The 20,318-nt window shown below is 44.7% G+C and overlaps 1 protein-coding gene across 2 annotated transcripts in view; it reads right to left on the bottom strand.

The window, feature by feature from the left end:
• Nucleotides 1–20,318, bottom strand: part of CNTN5 (contactin 5) — a 607,120-nt gene that overhangs the window by 557,594 nt on the left and 29,208 nt on the right. For both annotated transcript variants that reach the window (XM_089687252.1, XM_089687253.1), the window contains exons 2-3: nt 8,439–8,562; nt 3,722–3,897 (exon numbers count right to left, since the gene is read on the bottom strand). In XM_089687252.1, the coding sequence (XP_089543378.1) occupies nt 3,722–3,897; nt 8,439–8,562 (300 nt within the window). The remainder of the gene's footprint in view (nt 1–3,721; nt 3,898–8,438; nt 8,563–20,318) is intronic.

Here is a 20,318-nt window from a genome sequence, read left to right as displayed (position 1 = left end):
TAGCGTTGTGTGCAGGCGGCAGAGAGGCGTTTGGGAAGCGTTTTTACCGCTTCCCAAACGCCTCTGCCAATTCTGCACATTACAGCACATGGTGCTGTTCTAACGGGAGCATTTGCGTTGCATCGTGTTGCGTCGCGGCAAAACGGATGCCTCTGGTTGAGTCAGGAGGCGTTGAAGCCTCCTATTCTAGTCTATGGTGCCGCTCCGCAAACGCCCAGCCGGCGGTTGCGACACGGTTGTGGGGCGTTTGCGGAGCGGTAACACCATTCAAACTGCATTATAGGCGTTTGTGGGGCGTTTTTAACGCTCGGCAAACGCCTAGCAACCGCCGCTAAACCACGCATGCGCCGTTTGCGGAGCGTTTAAAAACGCTCCGCAAATGCCGGACCAACGCTTCCCAAACGCTATAGGAGTGTTTGGCAAGCGTTGGTAAAACAGCCAAGTGTGAACGAGCCTAAAGGAATGTTTGCATAAAAGTGCATATATATATATATATATATATATATATATATATATATATAAATATTAACATATATATAAATATAAACATGTGTCTTATTACAGCTGTCAGCCCATAAAAACAGAATTACAAACCATGCTAATCTTAAAAAGGTCATAATTGCACTCTTCTCAGCTAAAAATACTGAATTTTTAAGAATTGCTATGGTTACAACTATTTTTTTTTTGTTATGAGGCTACTCTTATCAGAGCAATTTGGAGCAGCTAGCAATCAGACCTTTTAAAAGAAATCAAATAATAGAAATAGGAAAAGCGAGGGTACATTATAGAGGGGCGACCTTTAAACCAGTAATCTTGGATAGCCAAATCCTAAATTAAATTCTGAGAACATAGAAATGTACCTTGTGAATACTAAGTATGTGCAATAAGAACCACTTCAGGTTATTTTAAAGAGACACGGGTATTATAAAGTATGAGTTGAAAATTATTGTATTATAGAGGTCTTAAAACTCTGGTATTTAAAGGGGCTGGACATAGGCAAACACCTCAATAGAGTTCTACAAATTAGTGGCTTTTGTCAAAAAGTAACTAGAAAATATTGTACTTTTTTCTTCTGCTTCTTATAAAAAAAAAATACATCTATGTTGACTTAGCACTAGCTAAAAATATTTTTGGGGCAAAACAATCAATCCTCCAGAATTACATTCCTTCTATCAAGGCATTTGGTTATTAGCACAACTCTTCCCAAGAGCCAACCCACTGCTTGTATCAGGAGCTCTTAAAGTGGAACTAAACCCTCCTATCCTTTTCAGCCAAGGAAGCTGCCATCTTAGCCTCTGTTTGATCTGCATATGCTATGGTGCTGTACATGTGATCAGTTATGACACCAGCCATTAGATAGAATGACAGTTCAATTGTGAACAGAAGCAACTGTGACAGTTATCATTCATGGCATGCCTTGAATGTAACTGTTTCAGGAAGCAGTCAAATCGTTTGGGTTTAGTTCCACTTTAAGAGGAGTACTTCTACTCCACCTGACTGACATTACTTCATTTTGATAAGCCTGAAATAGGTAAATTCAGTCTGGAAATTACATGGCTGATTGAAGGGTTGTGGCCTCAGGGTTGAAGGCTCTTGAGACGAGTACTGGGGCAGGGTGCTTTGATGTCTTCAGTACCCTGCCAACCTCTCCCAACAAACATGATCTTCCTGCACAGAGATCCAGTAATGATGTCACTTGGTCTAAAGGAAGCTTTATAATGAACACAGAAATATTTTATTTAAAAATGTCATTAGCATTTTAAAGGAAGTAGAAAGGAGGACCCAAGGAAGGCAAAAATAAGCATTTTAGCTCTGCAGCAATGTTTTGTTGGGAAAAATGTATGCAAGACAGAAGAGAAAAAAAGTGCTGGAGCACTGTAGTCCAGCACTGGATTTTTTTAGCTTTTTTTTTTTTTTTTTACACAGTATTTGAAATGATGGGTTCTCCAGTGAAAAAGTATAGAGAAGCTACTGGTTGCATGATGAGCTCTTCAGTGCAAAAGTATAGAGCAGCTACTGGATGCTTGATGAGCTCTCCAGTGCAAAAGCAAAGAGAAGCTGCTGGAAGTCTTGGGTTTATGGGCCAGGGTCAATGGGCTTGTTTCTTCAAAACTGCTACTCTCTCCATACAAGTCTATAGGAATGCAAAAGCAGTTTGAAGCAGGTTAACTGCAAGAAAAATGTACCTGACCTGAATTTTATTCTGGACGATCTCTAAATAATCTCAAACTGATGTCTAAAGCCTGTTGCATTTGTTCATTGAAGTCCATTGATACTGGTCATACTGGTGTTGTATAAAACCCTAATAGAGGTAAAATAGGACTGTATAACTTTAGCACAGACGCACCATTTTCTAGATGGAAATACTTTTAGAAACATCCAGTAATAAGCTGCAGACTGGTTATGCTGTTTAACATGTATCTCATATTAAAGAACCCTAACAGCCTAAGGAATTAAAATGTATGTTCCTTCAAAGAACGGCTCAGTAGGAGAGCGGCAGATAATAGGCCATTCTCTGTCTTCGGGTGACAATTACCAGTATAAACACATTGTATAATGTATTAGATTTGCTGGGCTTGTTTAAGTTGCATTTTACTTTCTGTGTGAAGCCACTAATGGCATAAAGAAAAGTTACAGTAAATGATTTGTAGCTCAGCTAGACCAAATATCTGAGACAAACAATTGGAGAGATGGAGACCATATCTTCTAATAACGCAAGAGCCACAATGAAATGAAATAAATTGCCCATTGCCAGCTTAGCTGTTTGCTAGATTAAAAAATATAATATATGAATTATTAAAAATGGAATAACATAAACATATTATTAATATTAAAAAAGGACTGCAAGCCCAGTAATGCTGGTCATATCATAGTTATCTTTAGTCATGCAGTAGTGTGATCTTCTTGGAGCCCAAACAGTGTCCATACTAGGAGCAAGGGTATTGCCTTGGCTTATGCAGAAACCAACTTATATAAAGTTGGCATTTACCTATGAACTCAGATAATGCTGTCAAAAGGATTATTTAAACAACTGCAGCAATGCCTGGATTTGTCCTTATGACCAGTAATAATAATATTAAAATAATAATAGAACATACATTAAATACAAATTAAATTAATTACATAAAAAAAATAATAATAATAATAATATGCACACTTTTTAAATTAATTGTTTAATTTTTTTATGCCTGTTAATATACCTGTTATTTTTTGTCACTTTTTATCATGACACGGTTCCCAACCATGTGATCACTGATAGCCAATTGTTTAAAAAAAAAACCTGCCTCCTCAGCTGCCACTGTGTCTTACATAGAGATAAGGACACGGACAACAGCAGTTGACAGGCTGTATCTGTTAAAAAAAAATAAGGAAATACATTTTATATATATATATTTGGGTTTTTTAATATATTTATTTATTTTTTTACTATAAGCTTTCAAGTGTAAGTTGCATTCTTTAAACATGTATGTACATTTGACAACTTATAATAAAAACCAATGCACCAGATAATGGCTTTATATGTCCTTAAACATACTGTAAAAATATTTAGGTAGGCAGATTGGTTATAAAGCAATTACTATATCAAGTTAACCAAACCATACTGACGCTGCTAAATTTGGTCTAACTAAGTTTCAATGACCTCTGGTCAAACTACTTTAATTTCCTAAAACAATTTCTAAAACTTCTATTTGCTCTAAGTACCAGGGGAAGCATTACTCACATGCAAACTGAAGTGTAGCCTCTCTACTAAGAACTCTGCCCAAGGTGTTTGATGCTATACATTGGTATTGGCCAGAATCCTTCACCTCATTTGGACTGCTGATGATTAAATTTCCATCTATTAGAGTGTAGCGATAATCACTTTCCAAGTCTATTTCTGTTCCATTGCGAAGCCATCTTGAAAAGAAATCATAAATATGGACAAAATGAAAAACAAAGCTTAAGAAGCTTTAAAATGAAATTAAAAACAGCATCTTTATATAGCTAACAATAGAAATTATCATGCATCGCAGTGAGCACGTTCAGAGAAAAGCGATATGAATGATAATGGTAGTGATAAGTATAATTAGTTCAGTAGAATTTATTGTTTGTGGGTGTAATTGGAGAAGAAAAAGCAGCTCTTCCTCCATCTATTTCATACGTTGGGGAAATTTGGTTGCTTATATCTTTCCACAATGCTGATCATACACATTGACAGCTTTATCACAGAGTTGAAAAAAATAATTGCATTGATGTGGACAGTTCACAGTCGTGACTATCTGCCACCCATGTTTATGATCAGTTCCTGTGTATGCATGGCAAAACAATCTAAACTGCAGTAGGAATTAATCAAAATCACCTTTTGACTGGCATTACAGTGTTATCATTTGATTTTGGCCATAAATGTAATCATTTAGAAGTAAACCATGACACAATTGAATCTGTTTGTGGTACTGTGCTATGGACATTTCAATTCCATGTCATCCTATTACCGGTTTTCAAAAGTTTGACCAGCATTGCATTGCCATTCACACAAGCGTACTGTCGTGTATTGTTATTACAATCTGGCATTCACTGAAAAAAAAAGATCTTTTTCATATTTATTTGAGTTTGATGGAGTTATTAATGTCTTTAATTTGTAAGGGCAGTAAGCCATACCAAGCTCTTGAACTGGTCTGACTTTAGCAGAGTAAATGGTAATTTGTCCAAATGGTTAATGGCACTTTAGAATAAATCTATATTAAATAAGGTCTTCCTCGATGTGAGAAGGACTATCTTCATTTAGGATGGTGTTCTGTTTTACCAAATGTGACATTCAATAGCCCAGTTAGATCACTGTGTATACTGTGACGCATTGCAGGGTCAAAACTAACTTTTAACTAGACATTTGACATCGGACTAGACGAGACATCAAGTGGAGACTTGTGGAGCTTCCAGCTTGTGGAGCTTTTTTGCTGCATGTCTAACGTGTGATCAACTGATTGGAGGTCTACTAGGACTGAGTTTTCCCGTGTGTGCAACAATTTACCTTGATCAGTTTGTATTTACAGGGACTCAGTATTGATGAGGTTTGTCCATCCAGTGAATAACGGACAGATTTTCAATTGTGTACCCCTCTTGTAGCACACCAAATACTTGCCCTGGTCAGGGTGAAATCAGGACCAGCTGGCTCTAAACTAGTTCATATGCCTTTAATTTGATCACATTGAATCTATATACAGTCATGGCCGAAATTGTTGGCACCCTTGATATTTTTCCTGAAAATCAAGTATTTCACACAAAAAAGGTATTGCATTAACACATGTTTTGCTATACACATGTTTATTCCCTTTGTATGTATTGGAACAAATATAAAACAGAGGCAGAAAAGCAAATATGACATAATGTCACACAAAACCCCAAAAATGGGCTGGACAAAAGTATTGGCACCCTTAACTTAATATTTGGTTGCACACCCTTTGGAAAACATAACTGAAATCAGTCGCTTCCTATAACCATCAATAAGCTTCTGACACCTCTCACCCGGAATTTTGGACCACTCTTCCTTTGCAAACAGCTCCAGGTCTCTCTTATTGGAAGGACACCTTTTCCCAACAGCAATTTTAAGATCTCTCCACAGGTGTTCAATGGGATTTAGATCTGGGCTCATTGCTGGCCACTTCAGAACTCTCCAGCGCTTCTTTGCCATCCATTTCTGAGTGCTTTTTGACGTATGTTTGGGGTCATTGTCCTGCTGGAAGACCCAGGATCTTGGACGCAAACCCAGCTTTCTGACACTGGGCCCTACAGTGCGACCCAAAATCCTTTGGTAATCCTCAGATTTCATGATGCCTTGCACACAGTCAAGGCACCCAGTGCCAGAGGCAGCAAAACAACCCCAAAACATCATTGAACCTCCACCATATTTTACCGTAGGTACTGTGTTTTGTTCTTTGTAGGCCTCATTCCGTTTTCGGTAAACAGTAGAATGATGTGCTTTACCGAAAAGCTCTATCTTGGTCTCATCTGTCCACAAGACGTTTTCCCAGAAGGCTTTTGGCTTACTCAAGTACATTTTGGCAAACTGTAGTCTTGCTTTTTTATGTCTCTGTGTCAGCAGTGGGGTCCTCCTGGGTCTCCTGCCATAGCGTTTCATTTCATTTAAATGTCGACGGATAGTTCGCGCTGACACTGATGCTCCCTGAGCCTGCAGGACAGCTTGAATGTCTTTGGAACATGTTTGGGGCTGCTTATCCACCATCCGGACTATTCTGCGTTGCAATCTTTCATCAATTTTCCTCATCCGTCCACGACCAGGGAGATTAGCTACAGTGCCATGGGTTGCAAACTTCTTGATAATGTTGCGCACTGTGGACAAAGGCAAATCTAGTTCTCTGGAGATGGACTTGTAACCTTGAGATTGTTGATATTTTGCCACAATTTTGGTTCTCAGGTCCTCAGACAGTTCTCGTCTCCTCTTTCTGTTGTCCATGCTTAGTGTGGCACAGACAGACACACAATGCAAAGGTTAAGTGAACGTCTCTCCTTTTTATCTGCTTTCAGGTGTGATTTCTATATTGCCCACACCTGTTACTTGCCCCAGGTGAGTTTACAGGAGCATCACATGCTTGTAACATTCTTATTTATCCGCAGTTGTGAAAGGGTGCCAATACTTTTGTCCAGCCCATTTTTGGAGGTTTGTGTGACATTATGTCGAATTTGCTTTCTTTCCTCCCTTTTTTTGTTTTGTCCCAATACACACAAAGGGAATAAACATGTGTATAGCAAAACATGTGTTAATGCAATACGTTTCGTGAGAAATACATGATTTCCTGGAGAAATATCAAGGGTGCCAACAATTTCGGCCATGACTGTATATGGTTCCTTTATAGCATGATAGATTGTATCCACTGAGGAAGCCCGAATGGGCAAAACATGTCAGGATACATCACACAATGTATGTTAAATCATTGGGAACTATGATACGTGAAATTGTACACTATCAAAAAAACTCCCTCCAATTTGCTTTGTTTTTAACATACAGTTGTCTTTTTAAAAATCTTTTTTGTAATAAAGAATTGTGGATGATCTTGTCTTTGAAACTTTTTCTTGTCTATTTAATGTTGGGGATGCGGTGCTACGATCCCTCTATGTGCCTCCGTTCCTTTAGCTAATTACTAGTTTGTATAAATGACAATTTTAATGGCCAAGAATCACCAGTCTGATTTGAAGTGTTCTGTGCTTGGTACTTGGTAAGCATTCAAGCCTTCAGTTATGCAAGTCTAATAATCAACACCTGTACCAGACATCATGACACCATGAAAGAGGGAATTTTTTAATTAGAATTGTGTGGATTCACAAATTTTCACACAACCCATCCTGTTCTTGGGCAATCATTACCTGCCTTGATAAATTGCATCATGGTGCTTGAGATAGGAAATAAATGTTGGGGGATGTTTATGACTCTTATTAGAGCTGAGGAAGACACTTGTCCAGTTGAATGTGACTATCTACTTCTGGCTGCGTTAAATAGCCCTGATCATATGGGAAGTAATATATCAAACTCATTTCAGGCAGTCTTTCCTCAGCCTGAAAATGCTGAATATGAGGCCAAGAGGCCACTCTCTGGTAGACTCTAATTCTAATACTTTACATATTTGATGTAAAACAAGTAAGCAGCAGCCAAAATCATAATTCCTGACAACCATACTTGTTTTAGGTCAATGACACAAAAAGAAGACATGAACCACTCGATTGGCAAAGAAGCCAGATGACTAGTATTTTTAGAAAGACTTCTGTCAATGGGCTTTTGTTTGTTTCAAACAGGTTTTTCATTCCCGTATAACCCACTTGAAAGGAGGTCAATTGCAGGTCAGAAGAAAGTAAGCTACAGGTCACATGCACCTGTCAGTGAATTTTGAATGATCACAGAAGCATCTAAATCTGATGTCAAATGGATGCTATTGACAAAAGCCCAAAGCCCAGCAACACAGAACCCTATTTTTTTCAGTTCAGATGGGTGGGCTGAATGGACAAACTGCTGAACCTAGAGATGCACACACCACGCTTGCCTGCCCCTCTTGTATTTTTCTATTGTCTGATAGAAATGTATGGGGTTGGATCTATGAACAAGCACCAACACTACACAGAAGTGTACGAGCTTTGCATTTCAGAATGACTAAGCATTGGGCTATGACCAGAAGGTTTGGGAGGCTTCAGAAGGTATGCCCACCTCTAGATGTTTACACAATATACCTGCAGCAATTTGCCCTTTTTCTTCTCAATGACAGAGTCTCATTAAAAACTAATGTACAGTAATGGTGACTTTTGCATGGCTAATAGTAAAGGTTACATGCAGGTCATTTATTTTAAGTTATTACTTTGCATTTACAAAGCTGTTGGATATGAGATGATCATGAATAACTAATGGTAAATGCAAGACGTATCTGCAATGGAACATTCATAGTCAGTGTATGTACCTATAACTCGGGCCAGGAAATCCTCTCGCCTCACAATTAAGTGCCACTTTCTTCTCTCCAGAATCCATGGGGAATATTACATTTTCTGGCTCTTGGACAAACACTGGTCCATAATCCACACTCTCTGAAAGAATGAAAATCTACCCGTTAAAAACACAAAATACTACTTGGTACTTGCACTGCAACATTGATCAGGGTAGATACAAATAGAGTTGCACCGATTAAACATGACAGAGAAAAAAACTTTAAAGTTTAGTACAAATTACAGCTTTGATCACAGTCATTATTTATTTTTTACAAAAAAATATACAAAATGCTACTCTTTAGATCTTATGTTTTTCCTTAGCGGTCTTTGATGTTCATGAGGTTTAGATTATTATATTGAGTCTTGAAATGAAACATACAGCTGGAATAGTTATGAAAACAGATATATTTTAAAAAAACATAACCCTTCCAGTTTATATAACATTCTCAGGTATATAGATGTCACACTGCTGATGCACACATTAGTTGGTTGTATGATAATGAAAGCAGAACTCAGGCCAAACAGATAAATACAGTTGCAAAACAAATCCAATGTGTTAAAGCAGAACTGTAAGCTAATAACAGTTTTCTCAAAGTATGGTCATTAAACTGGAAAAAGGGAGGCTTCAATGACCAGTGTCATCACAACTGGAAGCAGCAAGGAGGAAGATTGCAGGACTTTGCACTAAGAAGACAATTTTAATTATTTTTTACCTTCCCAGATCTAGGCATTAAATACAGTTTTGTAGTTCTAAAATTATTTTATTTTGTCATTATTTTAGATACCAGGAGGGCTTACTAGTCTTTTATTTATTACATTACTGATTGTATTTCCCCGTTTCGCTTTCCTTTAAATCATGAATATTTAGCACAAAAGAACAATACACATGTCTAATGTGTCCAAGTTGTACATGCTTGAAAGGAAAATTAGTTTAAAGTATACTAGGTATGATATTAAATATAGAAGAGAGATAGTATTACAGATATATTCCTAATTCACTGGTCAGTAATAGACAAATGTTCAAAATTTAACATCTGATTAGACAGTTTGGCCTGGAGATTGAAGAGGTTAACACCTAGCTGTTAACGGGTTTCTGACAAGGTCTTGTAAGATTGTTGCTATACACGTAAACCTAGACAACTGTCACCTCACTGGGGGCAAGCCATTGGGTCCTTTCAACACTCTACAGCTGCCGGGCTCTGAACTGTCTGCAATCATTTGTCATTTTCCAAAGATTAGAAGTAGAGATGAGCGAATCGAAGTATCCGAAGTGGAATTCGAGTCGAATATCGGAAAAATTTCGATTCGTGCCGAATCCGAAAAACAGCCTAATTCGGACGCGCGAATCGAAATTTTTCCGAAAATGGCGGCTGACATGTGCGGCGACGGAGCGGGGATGTCGGGGAAGGCGCGCAGACAAGGCGCGCTGCCCCATAATGCATTCCTCAACGACATGTGATCGCATCAGCCAATCAGCAGCCAGCCAGCCAGCACTGTGTAATGGTCGAGGTATATATAGCGGCCATTTTGGAAATCTTCATTTGCCTGCAGTCATTGAACAGAGGCAGACCGCTCTGTACTAGGGACAGGGACAGAGTTAGGGCCACAGAAACGAGAATTGGGGACAGAGAGAAGTTACTTAGGGACAGAGAACCATTACTCAGGGACACAGACTTGTTAATGAGGGCCACAGAATCGTTATTTAGGGACAAAGAAACGCTAGTTAGGGCCACAGAATTCATACTCAGGGACAGACAGAATTGTTACTCAGTGCCAGAGAATTGTTACTTAGGGCCACAGAAACGTTATTAGGGCCACAGAATTTTTACTCAGGGACAGACAGAATTGTTACTGAGTGCCAGAGAATTGTTACTCAGGGACAGACAGAATTGTTACTGAGTGCCAGAGAATTCTTACTCAGGGCCACAGAATTCATTCTCAGGGACAGACAGAATTGTTACTCAGGGACAGACAGAATTGTTACTGAGTGCCAGAGAATTGTTACTCAGGGACAGACAGAATTGTTACTGAGTGCCAGAGAATTGTTACTCAGGGACAGACAGAATTGTTACTGAGTGCCAGAGAATTGTTACTCAGGGACAGACAGAATTGTTACTGAGTGCCAGAGAATTGTTACTCTCACAGACACAAAATTGTTACTTGCACAGACACAGAATTGTTACTTGCACAGACACACAATTGTTACTCAGGGCCACTGAATTCATACTCAGGGACAGACAGAATTGTTACTGAGTGCCAGAGAATTCTTACTCAGGGCCACAGAATTCATACTCAGGGACAGACAGAATTGTTACTCAGGGACAGACAGAATTGTTACTGAGTGCCAGAGAATTGTTACTCAGGGACAGACAGAATTGTTACTGAGTGCCAGAGAATTCTTACTCAGGGACAGACAGAATTGTTACTGAGTGCCAGAGAATTGTTACTCTCACAGACACAAAATTGTTACTTGCACAGACACAGAATTGTTACTCGCACAGAGACAGAATTGTTACTCAGGGCCACAGAATTCATACTCAGGGACAGACAGAATTGTTACTGAGTGCCAGAGAATTGTTACTCAGGGACAGACAGAATTGTTACTGAGTGCCAGAGAATTGTTACTCTCACAGACACAAAATTGTTACTTGCACAGACACAGAATTGTTACTTGCACAGACACACAATTGTTACTCAGGGCCACAGAATTCATACTCAGGGACAGACAGAATTGTTACTGAGTGCCAGAGAATTCTTACTCAGGGCCACAGAATTCATACTCAGGGACAGACAGAATTGTTACTCAGGGACAGACAGAATTGTTACTGAGTGCCAGAGAATTGTTACTCAGGGACAGACAGAATTGTTACTGAGTGCCAGAGAATTGTTACTCTCACAGACACAAAATTGTTACTTGCACAGACACAGAATTGTTACTTGCACAGACACACAATTGTTACTCAGGGCCACAGAATTCATACTCAGGGACAGACAGAATTGTTACTGAGTGCCAGAGAATTGTTACTCAGGGACAGACAGAATTGTTACTGAGTGCCAGAGAATTCTTACTCAGGGCCACAGAATTCATTCTCAGGGACAGACAGAATTGTTACTCAGGGACAGACAGAATTGTTACTGAGTGCCAGAGAATTGTTACTCAGGGACAGACAGAATTGTTACTGAGTGCCAGAGAATTGTTACTCAGGGACAGACAGAATTGTTACTGAGTGCCAGAGAATTGTTACTCAGGGACAGACAGAATTGTTACTGAGTGCCAGAGAATTGTTACTCTCACAGACACAAAATTGTTACTTGCACAGACACAGAATTGTTACTTGCACAGACACACAATTGTTACTCAGGGCCACAGAATTCATACTCAGGGACAGACAGAATTGTTACTGAGTGCCAGAGAATTCTTACTCAGGGCCACAGAATTCATACTCAGGGACAGACAGAATTGTTACTCAGGGACAGACAGAATTGTTACTGAGTGCCAGAGAATTGTTACTCAGGGACAGACAGAATTGTTACTGAGTGCCAGAGAATTCTTACTCAGGGACAGACAGAATTGTTACTGAGTGCCAGAGAATTGTTACTCTCACAGACACAAAATTGTTACTTGCACAGACACAGAATTGTTACTCGCACAGAGACAGAATTGTTACTCAGGGCCACAGAATTCATACTCAGGGACAGACAGAATTGTTACTGAGTGCCAGAGAATTGTTACTCAGGGACAGACAGAATTGTTACTGAGTGCCAGAGAATTGTTACTCTCACAGACACAAAATTGTTACTTGCACAGACACAGAATTGTTACTTGCACAGACACACAATTGTTACTCAGGGCCACAGAATTCATACTCAGGGACAGACAGAATTGTTACTGAGTGCCAGAGAATTCTTACTCAGGGCCACAGAATTCATACTCAGGGACAGACAGAATTGTTACTCAGGGACAGACAGAATTGTTACTGAGTGCCAGAGAATTGTTACTCAGGGACAGACAGAATTGTTACTGAGTGCCAGAGAATTGTTACTCTCACAGACACAAAATTGTTACTTGCACAGACACAGAATTGTTACTTGCACAGACACACAATTGTTACTCAGGGCCACAGAATTCATACTCAGGGACAGACAGAATTGTTACTGAGTGCCAGAGAATTGTTACTCAGGGACAGACAGAATTGTTACTGAGTGCCAGAGAATTGTTACTCTCACAGACACAAAATTGTTACTTGCACAGACACAGAATTGTTACTCGCACAGAGACAGAATTGTTACTCAGGGCCACAGAATTCATACTCAGGGACAGACAGAATTGTTACTGAGTGCCAGAGAATTGTTACTCAGGGAAGACAGAATTGTTACTGAGTGCCAGAGAATTGTTACTCAGGGACAGACAGAATTGTTACTGAGTGCCAGAGAATTGTTACTCTCACAGACACAAAATTGTTACTTGCACAGACACAGAATTGTTACTCGCACAGAGACAGAATTGTTACTCAGGGCCACAGAATTCATACTCAGGGACAGACAGAATTGTTACTGAGTGCCAGAGAATTGTTACTCAGGGACAGACAGAATTGTTACTGAGTGCCAGAGAATTGTTACTCTCACAGACACAAAATTGTTACTTGCACAGACACAGAATTGTTACTTGCACAGACACACAATTGTTACTGAGTGCCAGAGAATTGTTACTCAGGGACAGACAGAATTGTTACTGAGTGCCAGAGAATTGTTACTCAGGGACAGACAGAATTGTTACTGAGTGCCAGAGAATTGTTACTCAGGGACAGACAGAATTGTTACTGAGTGCCAGAGAATTGTTACTCGCACAGACACAAAATTGTTACTTGCACAGACACAAAATTGTTACTTGCACAGACACAGAATTGTTACTCGCGCAGACACAGAATTGTTACTCAGGGCCACAGAATTCATACTCAGGGACAGACAGAATTGTTACTGAGTGCCAGAGAATTGTTACTCAGGGACAGACAGAATTGTTACTGAGTGCCAGAGAATTGTTACTCAGGGACAGACAGAATTGTTACTGAGTGCCAGAGAATTGTTACTCAGGGACAGACAGAATTGTTACTGAGTGCCAGAGAATTGTTACTCGCACAGACACAAAATTGTTACTTGCACAGACACAGAATTGTTACTCGCACAGACACAGAATTGTTACTCGCACAGACACAGAATTGTTACTCAGGGCCACAGAATTCATACTCAGGGACAGACAGAATTGTTACTGAGTGCCAGAGAATTGTTACTCAGGGACACCTAATCGTTGAATTAAATAGTATGTCAGACAACATGCAGAGGAGTGGCAGAGGAGGCAATGTTTTAGGAGCGAGCAGACGTGGCAGCAGAGGAAGGGGTCGAGGCAGCAGTATTCGCAGCCAGAGGCCAGTGCTCCCGGTGTCATCCAGCGGTCGTGTCTCCACCGACAACCCTGCCGTCATTGATTGGTTGGCTCGGTCGTCTTCCTCTTCCCAGGTCACCTCTGACACCTACAGCCAACGGTCGGTGGGTACGTCAGACACAACCGTTAGTTGGCATGGCCCGGGACCAAGCCCACTGAAATCACGTGTCCTCTACCTGCCCCTGTCCTTTGCTGTTCCCTCACCAAGCGAAGTATCGCATGCTGTGGGCTCAGCCCCACTGTACAGTGAGGAAGAGCTAACAGAGGGCGGTCAGGAACGGGGGGAGACATCGGCCTTTTCAGCAGCCAAGCGAACAAGTACTGGCGAGGAGAGTGGCTCGGTAGCCGGTCTAGAGACAGGTCTGTCTCCTGACCCAGACGCAGCCGAGGGGGCTAGTAGTGAGGCGGAGACCCTACTTGATGATGAGGAGGTTGATCGCACTTGGCAGCCTCGTCGTCATCAGGCAATTTCTTCCGCATCATCAGGAGAAGAGGGTGGCAGCTTGGCAGCGAGCAAAACAGTCGGTGGGTTGCCCAGGAGACAGCAGCAGGGTCGCATCAGTGTCAGTGGAGCCAAACGTCCACGGAGTAGAGCACCAGCTCCACTGCAGCCTACCACCACGGCCAGTAGTGGTGCCGGTGCGCACGGAGGAAGTAGCAGTCAGCCAGTGAAGAGTAGCGGGGGCAAAGTTTCCTACTCGGTGGTGTGGCAATTTTTCCTCAAGCCGCCCGAGGAAGTAAATGTAGCCGTATGTCGACTATGTGGCCAGAAATGCAAGCGTGGCCAGGGGGCCCATGTTGGGACTACAGCGTTGCGTCAGCATATGCAGCGTCACCATTCGGTGGCCTGGGAAAACCGTGATAAACATACGGCGGTTCTGCCTGCCCCAGCCCCCGCTCCATCACCCGCTCCGTTACTTGCTCCGTCACCCGACGTCGTCAATCGCCCTCTATCAGCCAGTCAAGGCTCCAACACCTCTGCTGAGGGGAGTTGTCGCTCATTGGCATCTTCCGCTCGTTCAGATGCTCCTTCTCCTGCTACTCCTCTTCTCGGATTCCGTCAACAGTCTTTCTTGGAATCCGTATCCAAGAGACAACAGTTTGCGAGCACGCACCCGACGGTGCAAAAGCTGAACGTCCTCCTGTCCAAGTTGCTGGTGCTGCAGTCCCTCCCTTTCCAACTGGTGGACTCAGCACCTTTCCGAGAAATGATGGCTTGTGCCGCGCCGCGGTGGAGAGTGCCAAGCCGTCATTTCTTTGCCCAAAAGGCAGTGCCAGCCCTGCATTCACATGTAGAAGAGATGGTGGGCCAGTCTTTGAGCATGTCGGTCTCTGCCAAAGTGCACGGCAGCGCCGACGTGTGGAGCTGTAACTACGGTCAGGGACAGTACATGTCATTTACGGCCCACTGGGTGAACGTGGTGCCGGCACAGCCGCACCAGCAACTTGGACAGGTCACGACGCTTTTGCCTCCACGTTTGCACGTCCTTGGTCCAGCAAGCATGTCCGCCTCTACCACCTCTTTTTCCGCCGTGTCCTCAGCCGCCACCCCCGTGCCAAGTCCCATTACCCGACCGGCATATCACATGTGCAGGGCGCAACGGTGTCACGCTGTGCTGCACCTGGTATGCCTTGGCGAACGTAGTCACACAGGGGAGGAACTGCTGAGTGTAATGAACAGAGAAATCGACAGATGGCTGTCTCCGCGCAAACTAAAAATCGGAACCATGTTGACTGACAACGGAAAGAACATGGTGTCTGCTCTGCGTCAAGGAAGGTTGTGCCATGCGCCATGCATGGCTCACGTGTTCAATCTGGTTGTCAAGCGGTTCCTAAAATCCACCATCCCACTGCAAGACATCCTTAAAATGTCACGTAAACTGTGCATGCATTTCAGCCATTCCTACACCGCAAAGAACACCCTCATTGAGCTGCAGCGGCAGAACGGAATTCCACAGCATCGCCTGATCTGCGACGTTGCAACAAGGTGGAATTCAACCCTACACATGTTAGACCGCCTTTACGAGCAGCGAAAGGCCATCACCGATTTCCTGATGTTACAAGCGGATAAAGGTACTCCCCTGTGTAACTTAGATGTCAGCCATTGGCAGCTCATGCGTGACACCTGCCGCTTGCTCAGGCCCTTTGAGGAGGCCACGCTATTCGTGAGTCGGCAGGACTATGGGATGAACGACGTCATTCCTCTGTTGCACGTCCTGGAACAAATGCTGTTAACAATGGCTGGTCAGGGTGCGGTAGACGTGGCGCACAGATCTCAACGCCACATGACCCCTGTGGGGGCAGGACAGGAAGAAGAGGAGGAGGTAGAGGAGGACATTTGTGCTCAGGAATTATTGAGTGAAATGGGTGGTTTTTCCACTCAGCGGACAGGAGTGGAGGAGCAGGAGCATCTGGTAGAGGAGGAGGAGGAGGAGACAGAGGACCCAGACGCACCGTGGCAGTATGCTGTGGAGATGGAGGCAGGGAGTCCCTCGCATTCCTTGGCACAAATGGCCCATAGCATGCTCGGTTGCTTGCGTAGCGACAGCCGAATAATAACCATCAGACAGAGGGATGACTTTTGGCTGTCCACCTTGTTGGACCCTCGCTACCGGTCCAAAATGGTGGCCTTTTTCACACCTGCTGAGAGGGAGGCCAAAATTACGTACTATAAAAACCACCTATGTAGTCAGTTGGTCTCTGCCTTTGTGCGCCATCGTCCATCCTCAGACACTGTGGGCCCTGTGCGCTCGCGTTCCGCTGGCATGGCAGCAGGGGAGGGGTGGGGTGGTAGGAGCAGTGGCAGCTCCACCAGCAGCGGCTGCCTCAGTCTGCAGTCGATGATGAGTAGCTTTCTTCACCAGCGCAGTGAGGAAACTACTAACCAGCCGCAGCAGCAGCAGCAGCATCAGGTGGACCTGGAGCAGGAGCTCAAACAACAGGCTTGGGCCTACTTGGACAGCACCCTGCCAACCGAGGTAGACAATCCCCTTGACTACTGGGCAACGAAACTTGACCTTTGGCCCCAACTAGCTGAATTTGCCCTTGAAAGGCTGTCATGCCCGGCCAGTAGCGTGGCATCGGAGCGCGTGTTTAGTGCGGCAGGAGGTATTGTAACTCCGCGGAGGACACGACTGTCCACCCAAAGTGTGGAGAGACTCACGTTTGTGAAAATGAATCAGGCGTGGATTAGTCTGGATTTCAAACCACCAGTTCCTGACACAACTGACTAAATCCGCCATGAATCATGCCTCAAACATGTGCCACTTTCAGGTCTCCTCACACTGCTGGTGTGTTGAATTTTTTGACATAGGGTGCTGGCAGATTACGGGCCTCCTATAGCTGCTGCCAGGCCCCTAATCTGCCATAGGCCCCTATATACCACCTCCTCCTGCTGCTGCCAGGTCCAGAGTCTCTCATGGGTCCCTGTACGGCCTCCCATTGCTGCTGTCTCCATCGCCACACTCTGCTGCCATGTGCCACTTTCAGGTCTCTTCACACTGCTGGTGTGTTAAATTTTTTGACATAGGGTGCAGGCAGATTACGGGCCTCACATAGCTGCTGCCAGGCCCCTAATCTGCCATGGGCCCCTATATACCACCTCCTCCTGCTGCTGCCAGGTCCAGAGTCTCTCATGGGTCCCTGTACGGCCTCCCATTGCTGCTGTCTCCATCGCCACACTCTGCTGCCATGTGCCACTTTCAGGTCTCTTCACACTGCTGGTGTGTTAAATTTTTTGACATAGGGTGCTGCAAGATAACGGGCCTCACATAGCTGCTGCCAGGCCCCTAATCAGCCATGGGCCCCTATACCGCCTCCTCCTGCTGCTGCCAGGTCCAGAGTCTCTCATGCCATGTGCCACTTTCAGGTCTCTTCACACTGCTGGTGTGTTAAATTTTTTGACATAGGGTGCAGGCAGATTACGGGCCTCACATAGCTGCTGCCAGGCCCCTAATCTGCCATAGGCCCCTATATACCGCCTCCTCATGCTGCTGCCAGGTCCAGAGTCTCTCATGGGTCCCTGTACGGCCTCCCATTGCTGCTTTCTCCATCGCCACACTCTGCTGCCATGTGCCACTTTCAGGTCTCTTCACACTGCTGGTGTGTTAAATTTTTTGACATAGGGTGCAGGCAGATTACGGGCCTCACATAGCTGCTGCCAGGCCCCTAATCTGCCATGGGCCCCTATATACCGCCTCCTCATGCTGCTGCCAAGTCCAGAGTCTGTCATGGTCCCTGTACGGCCTCCCATTGCTGCTGTCTCCATCGCCACACTCTGCTGCCATGTGCCACTTTCAGGTCTCTTCACACTGCTGGTGTGTTAAATTTTTTGACATAGGGTGCAGGCAGATTACGGGCCTCACATAGCTGCTGCCAGGCCCCTAATCTGCCATGGGCCCCTATATACCGCCTCCTCATGCTGCTGCCAAGTCCAGAGTCTGTCATGGTCCCTGTACGGCCTCCCATTGCTGCTGTCTCCATCGCCACACTCTGCTGCCATGTGCCACTTTCAGGTCTCTTCACACTGCTGGTGTGTTAAATTTTTTGACATAGGGTGCAGGCAGATTACGGGCCTCACATAGCTGCTGCCAGGCCCCTAATCTGCCATAGGCCCCTATATACCGCCTCCTCATGCTGCTGCCAAGTCCAGAGTCTGTCATGGTCCCTGTACGGCCTCCCATTGCTGCTGTCTCCATCGCCACACTCTGCTGCCATGTGCCACTTTCAGGTCTCTTCACACTGCTGGTGTGTTAAATTTTTTGACATAGGGTGCAGGCAGATTACGGGCCTCACATAGCTGCTGCCAGGCCCCTAATCTGCCATGGGCCCCTATATACCACCTCCTCCTGCTGCTGCCAGGTCCAGAGTCTCTCATGGGTCCCTGTACGGCCTCCCATTGCTGCTGTCTCCATCGCCACACTCTGCTGCCATGTGCCACTTTCAGGTCTCTTCACACTGCTGGTGTGTTAAATTTTTTGACATAGGGTGCTGCAAGATAACGGGCCTCACATAGCTGCTGCCAGGCCCCTAATCAGCCATGGGCCCCTATACCGCCTCCTCCTGCTGCTGCCAGGTCCAGAGTCTCTCATGCCATGTGCCACTTTCAGGTCTCTTCACACTGCTGGTGTGTTTAATTTTTTGACATAGGGTGCAGGCAGATTACGGGCCTCACATAGCTGCTGCCAGGCCCCTAATCTGCCATGGGCCCCTATATACCGCCTCCTCATGCTGCTGCCAAGTCCAGAGTCTGTCATGGTCCCTGTACGGCCTCCCATTGCTGCTGTCTCCATCGCCACACTCTGCTGCCATGTGCCACTTTCAGGTCTCTTCACACTGCTGGTGTGTTAAATTTTTTGACATAGGGTGCAGGCAGATTACGGGCCTCACATAGCTGCTGCCAGGCCCCTAATCTGCCATGGGCCCCTATATACCGCCTCCTCATGCTGCTGCCAAGTCCAGAGTCTGTCATGGTCCCTGTACGGCCTCCCATTGCTGCTGTCTCCATCGCCACACTCTGCCATGTGCCACTTTCAGGTCTCTTCACACTGCTGGTGTGTTTAATTTTTTGACATAGGGTGCAGGCAGATTACGGGCCTCACATAGCTGCTGCCAGGCCCCTAATCTGCCATAGGCCCCTATATACCGCCTCCTCATGCTGCTGCCAGGTCCAGAGTCTCTCATGGGTCCCTGTACGGCCTCCCATTGCTGCTTTCTCCATCGCCACACTCTGCCATGTGCCACTTTCAGGTCTCCTCACACACTGCTGGTGTGTTGAATTTTTTGACATAGGGTGCTGGCAGATTACGGGCCTCCCATAGCTGCTGCCAGGCCCCTAATCTGCCATGGGCCCCTATATACCGCCTCCTCATGCTGCTGCCAAGTCCAGAGTCTGTCATGGGTCCCTGTACGGCCTCCCATTGCTGCTGTCTCCATCGCCACACTCTGCCATGTGCCACTTTCAGGTCTCCTCACACACTGCTGGTGTGTAGAATTTTTTGACATAGGGTGCTGGCAGATTACGGGCCTCCCATAGCTGCTGCCAGGCCCCTAATCTGCCATGGGCCCCTATATACCGCCTCCTCATGCTGCTGCCAAGTCCAGAGTCTGTCATGGGTCCCTGTACGGCCTCCCATTGCTGCTGTCTCCATCGCCACACTCTGCCATGTGCCACTTTCAGGTCTCCTCACACTGCTGGTGTGTTGAATTTTTTGACATAGGGTGCTGGCAGATTACGGGCCTCCTATAGCTGCTGCCAGGCCCCTAATCTGCCATGGGCCCCTATATACCGCCTCCTCATGCTGCTGCCAAGTTCAGAGTCTGTCATGGGTCCCTGTACGGCCTCCCATTGCTGCTGTCTCCATCGCCACACTCTGCCATGTGCCACTTTCAGGTCTCCTCACACTGCTGGTGTGTT

The sequence above is a fragment of the Staurois parvus genome, unplaced genomic scaffold, assembly GCF_062004578.1.
Source record: "Staurois parvus isolate SC_StPar_1 unplaced genomic scaffold, SC_StPar_1.0 ptg000422l, whole genome shotgun sequence".
NCBI lineage: Eukaryota > Metazoa > Chordata > Amphibia > Anura > Ranidae > Staurois > Staurois parvus.
The sequence above is the reverse complement of the archived record's forward strand: the minus strand, read 5'-3'. Positions and strand labels throughout refer to the sequence as shown.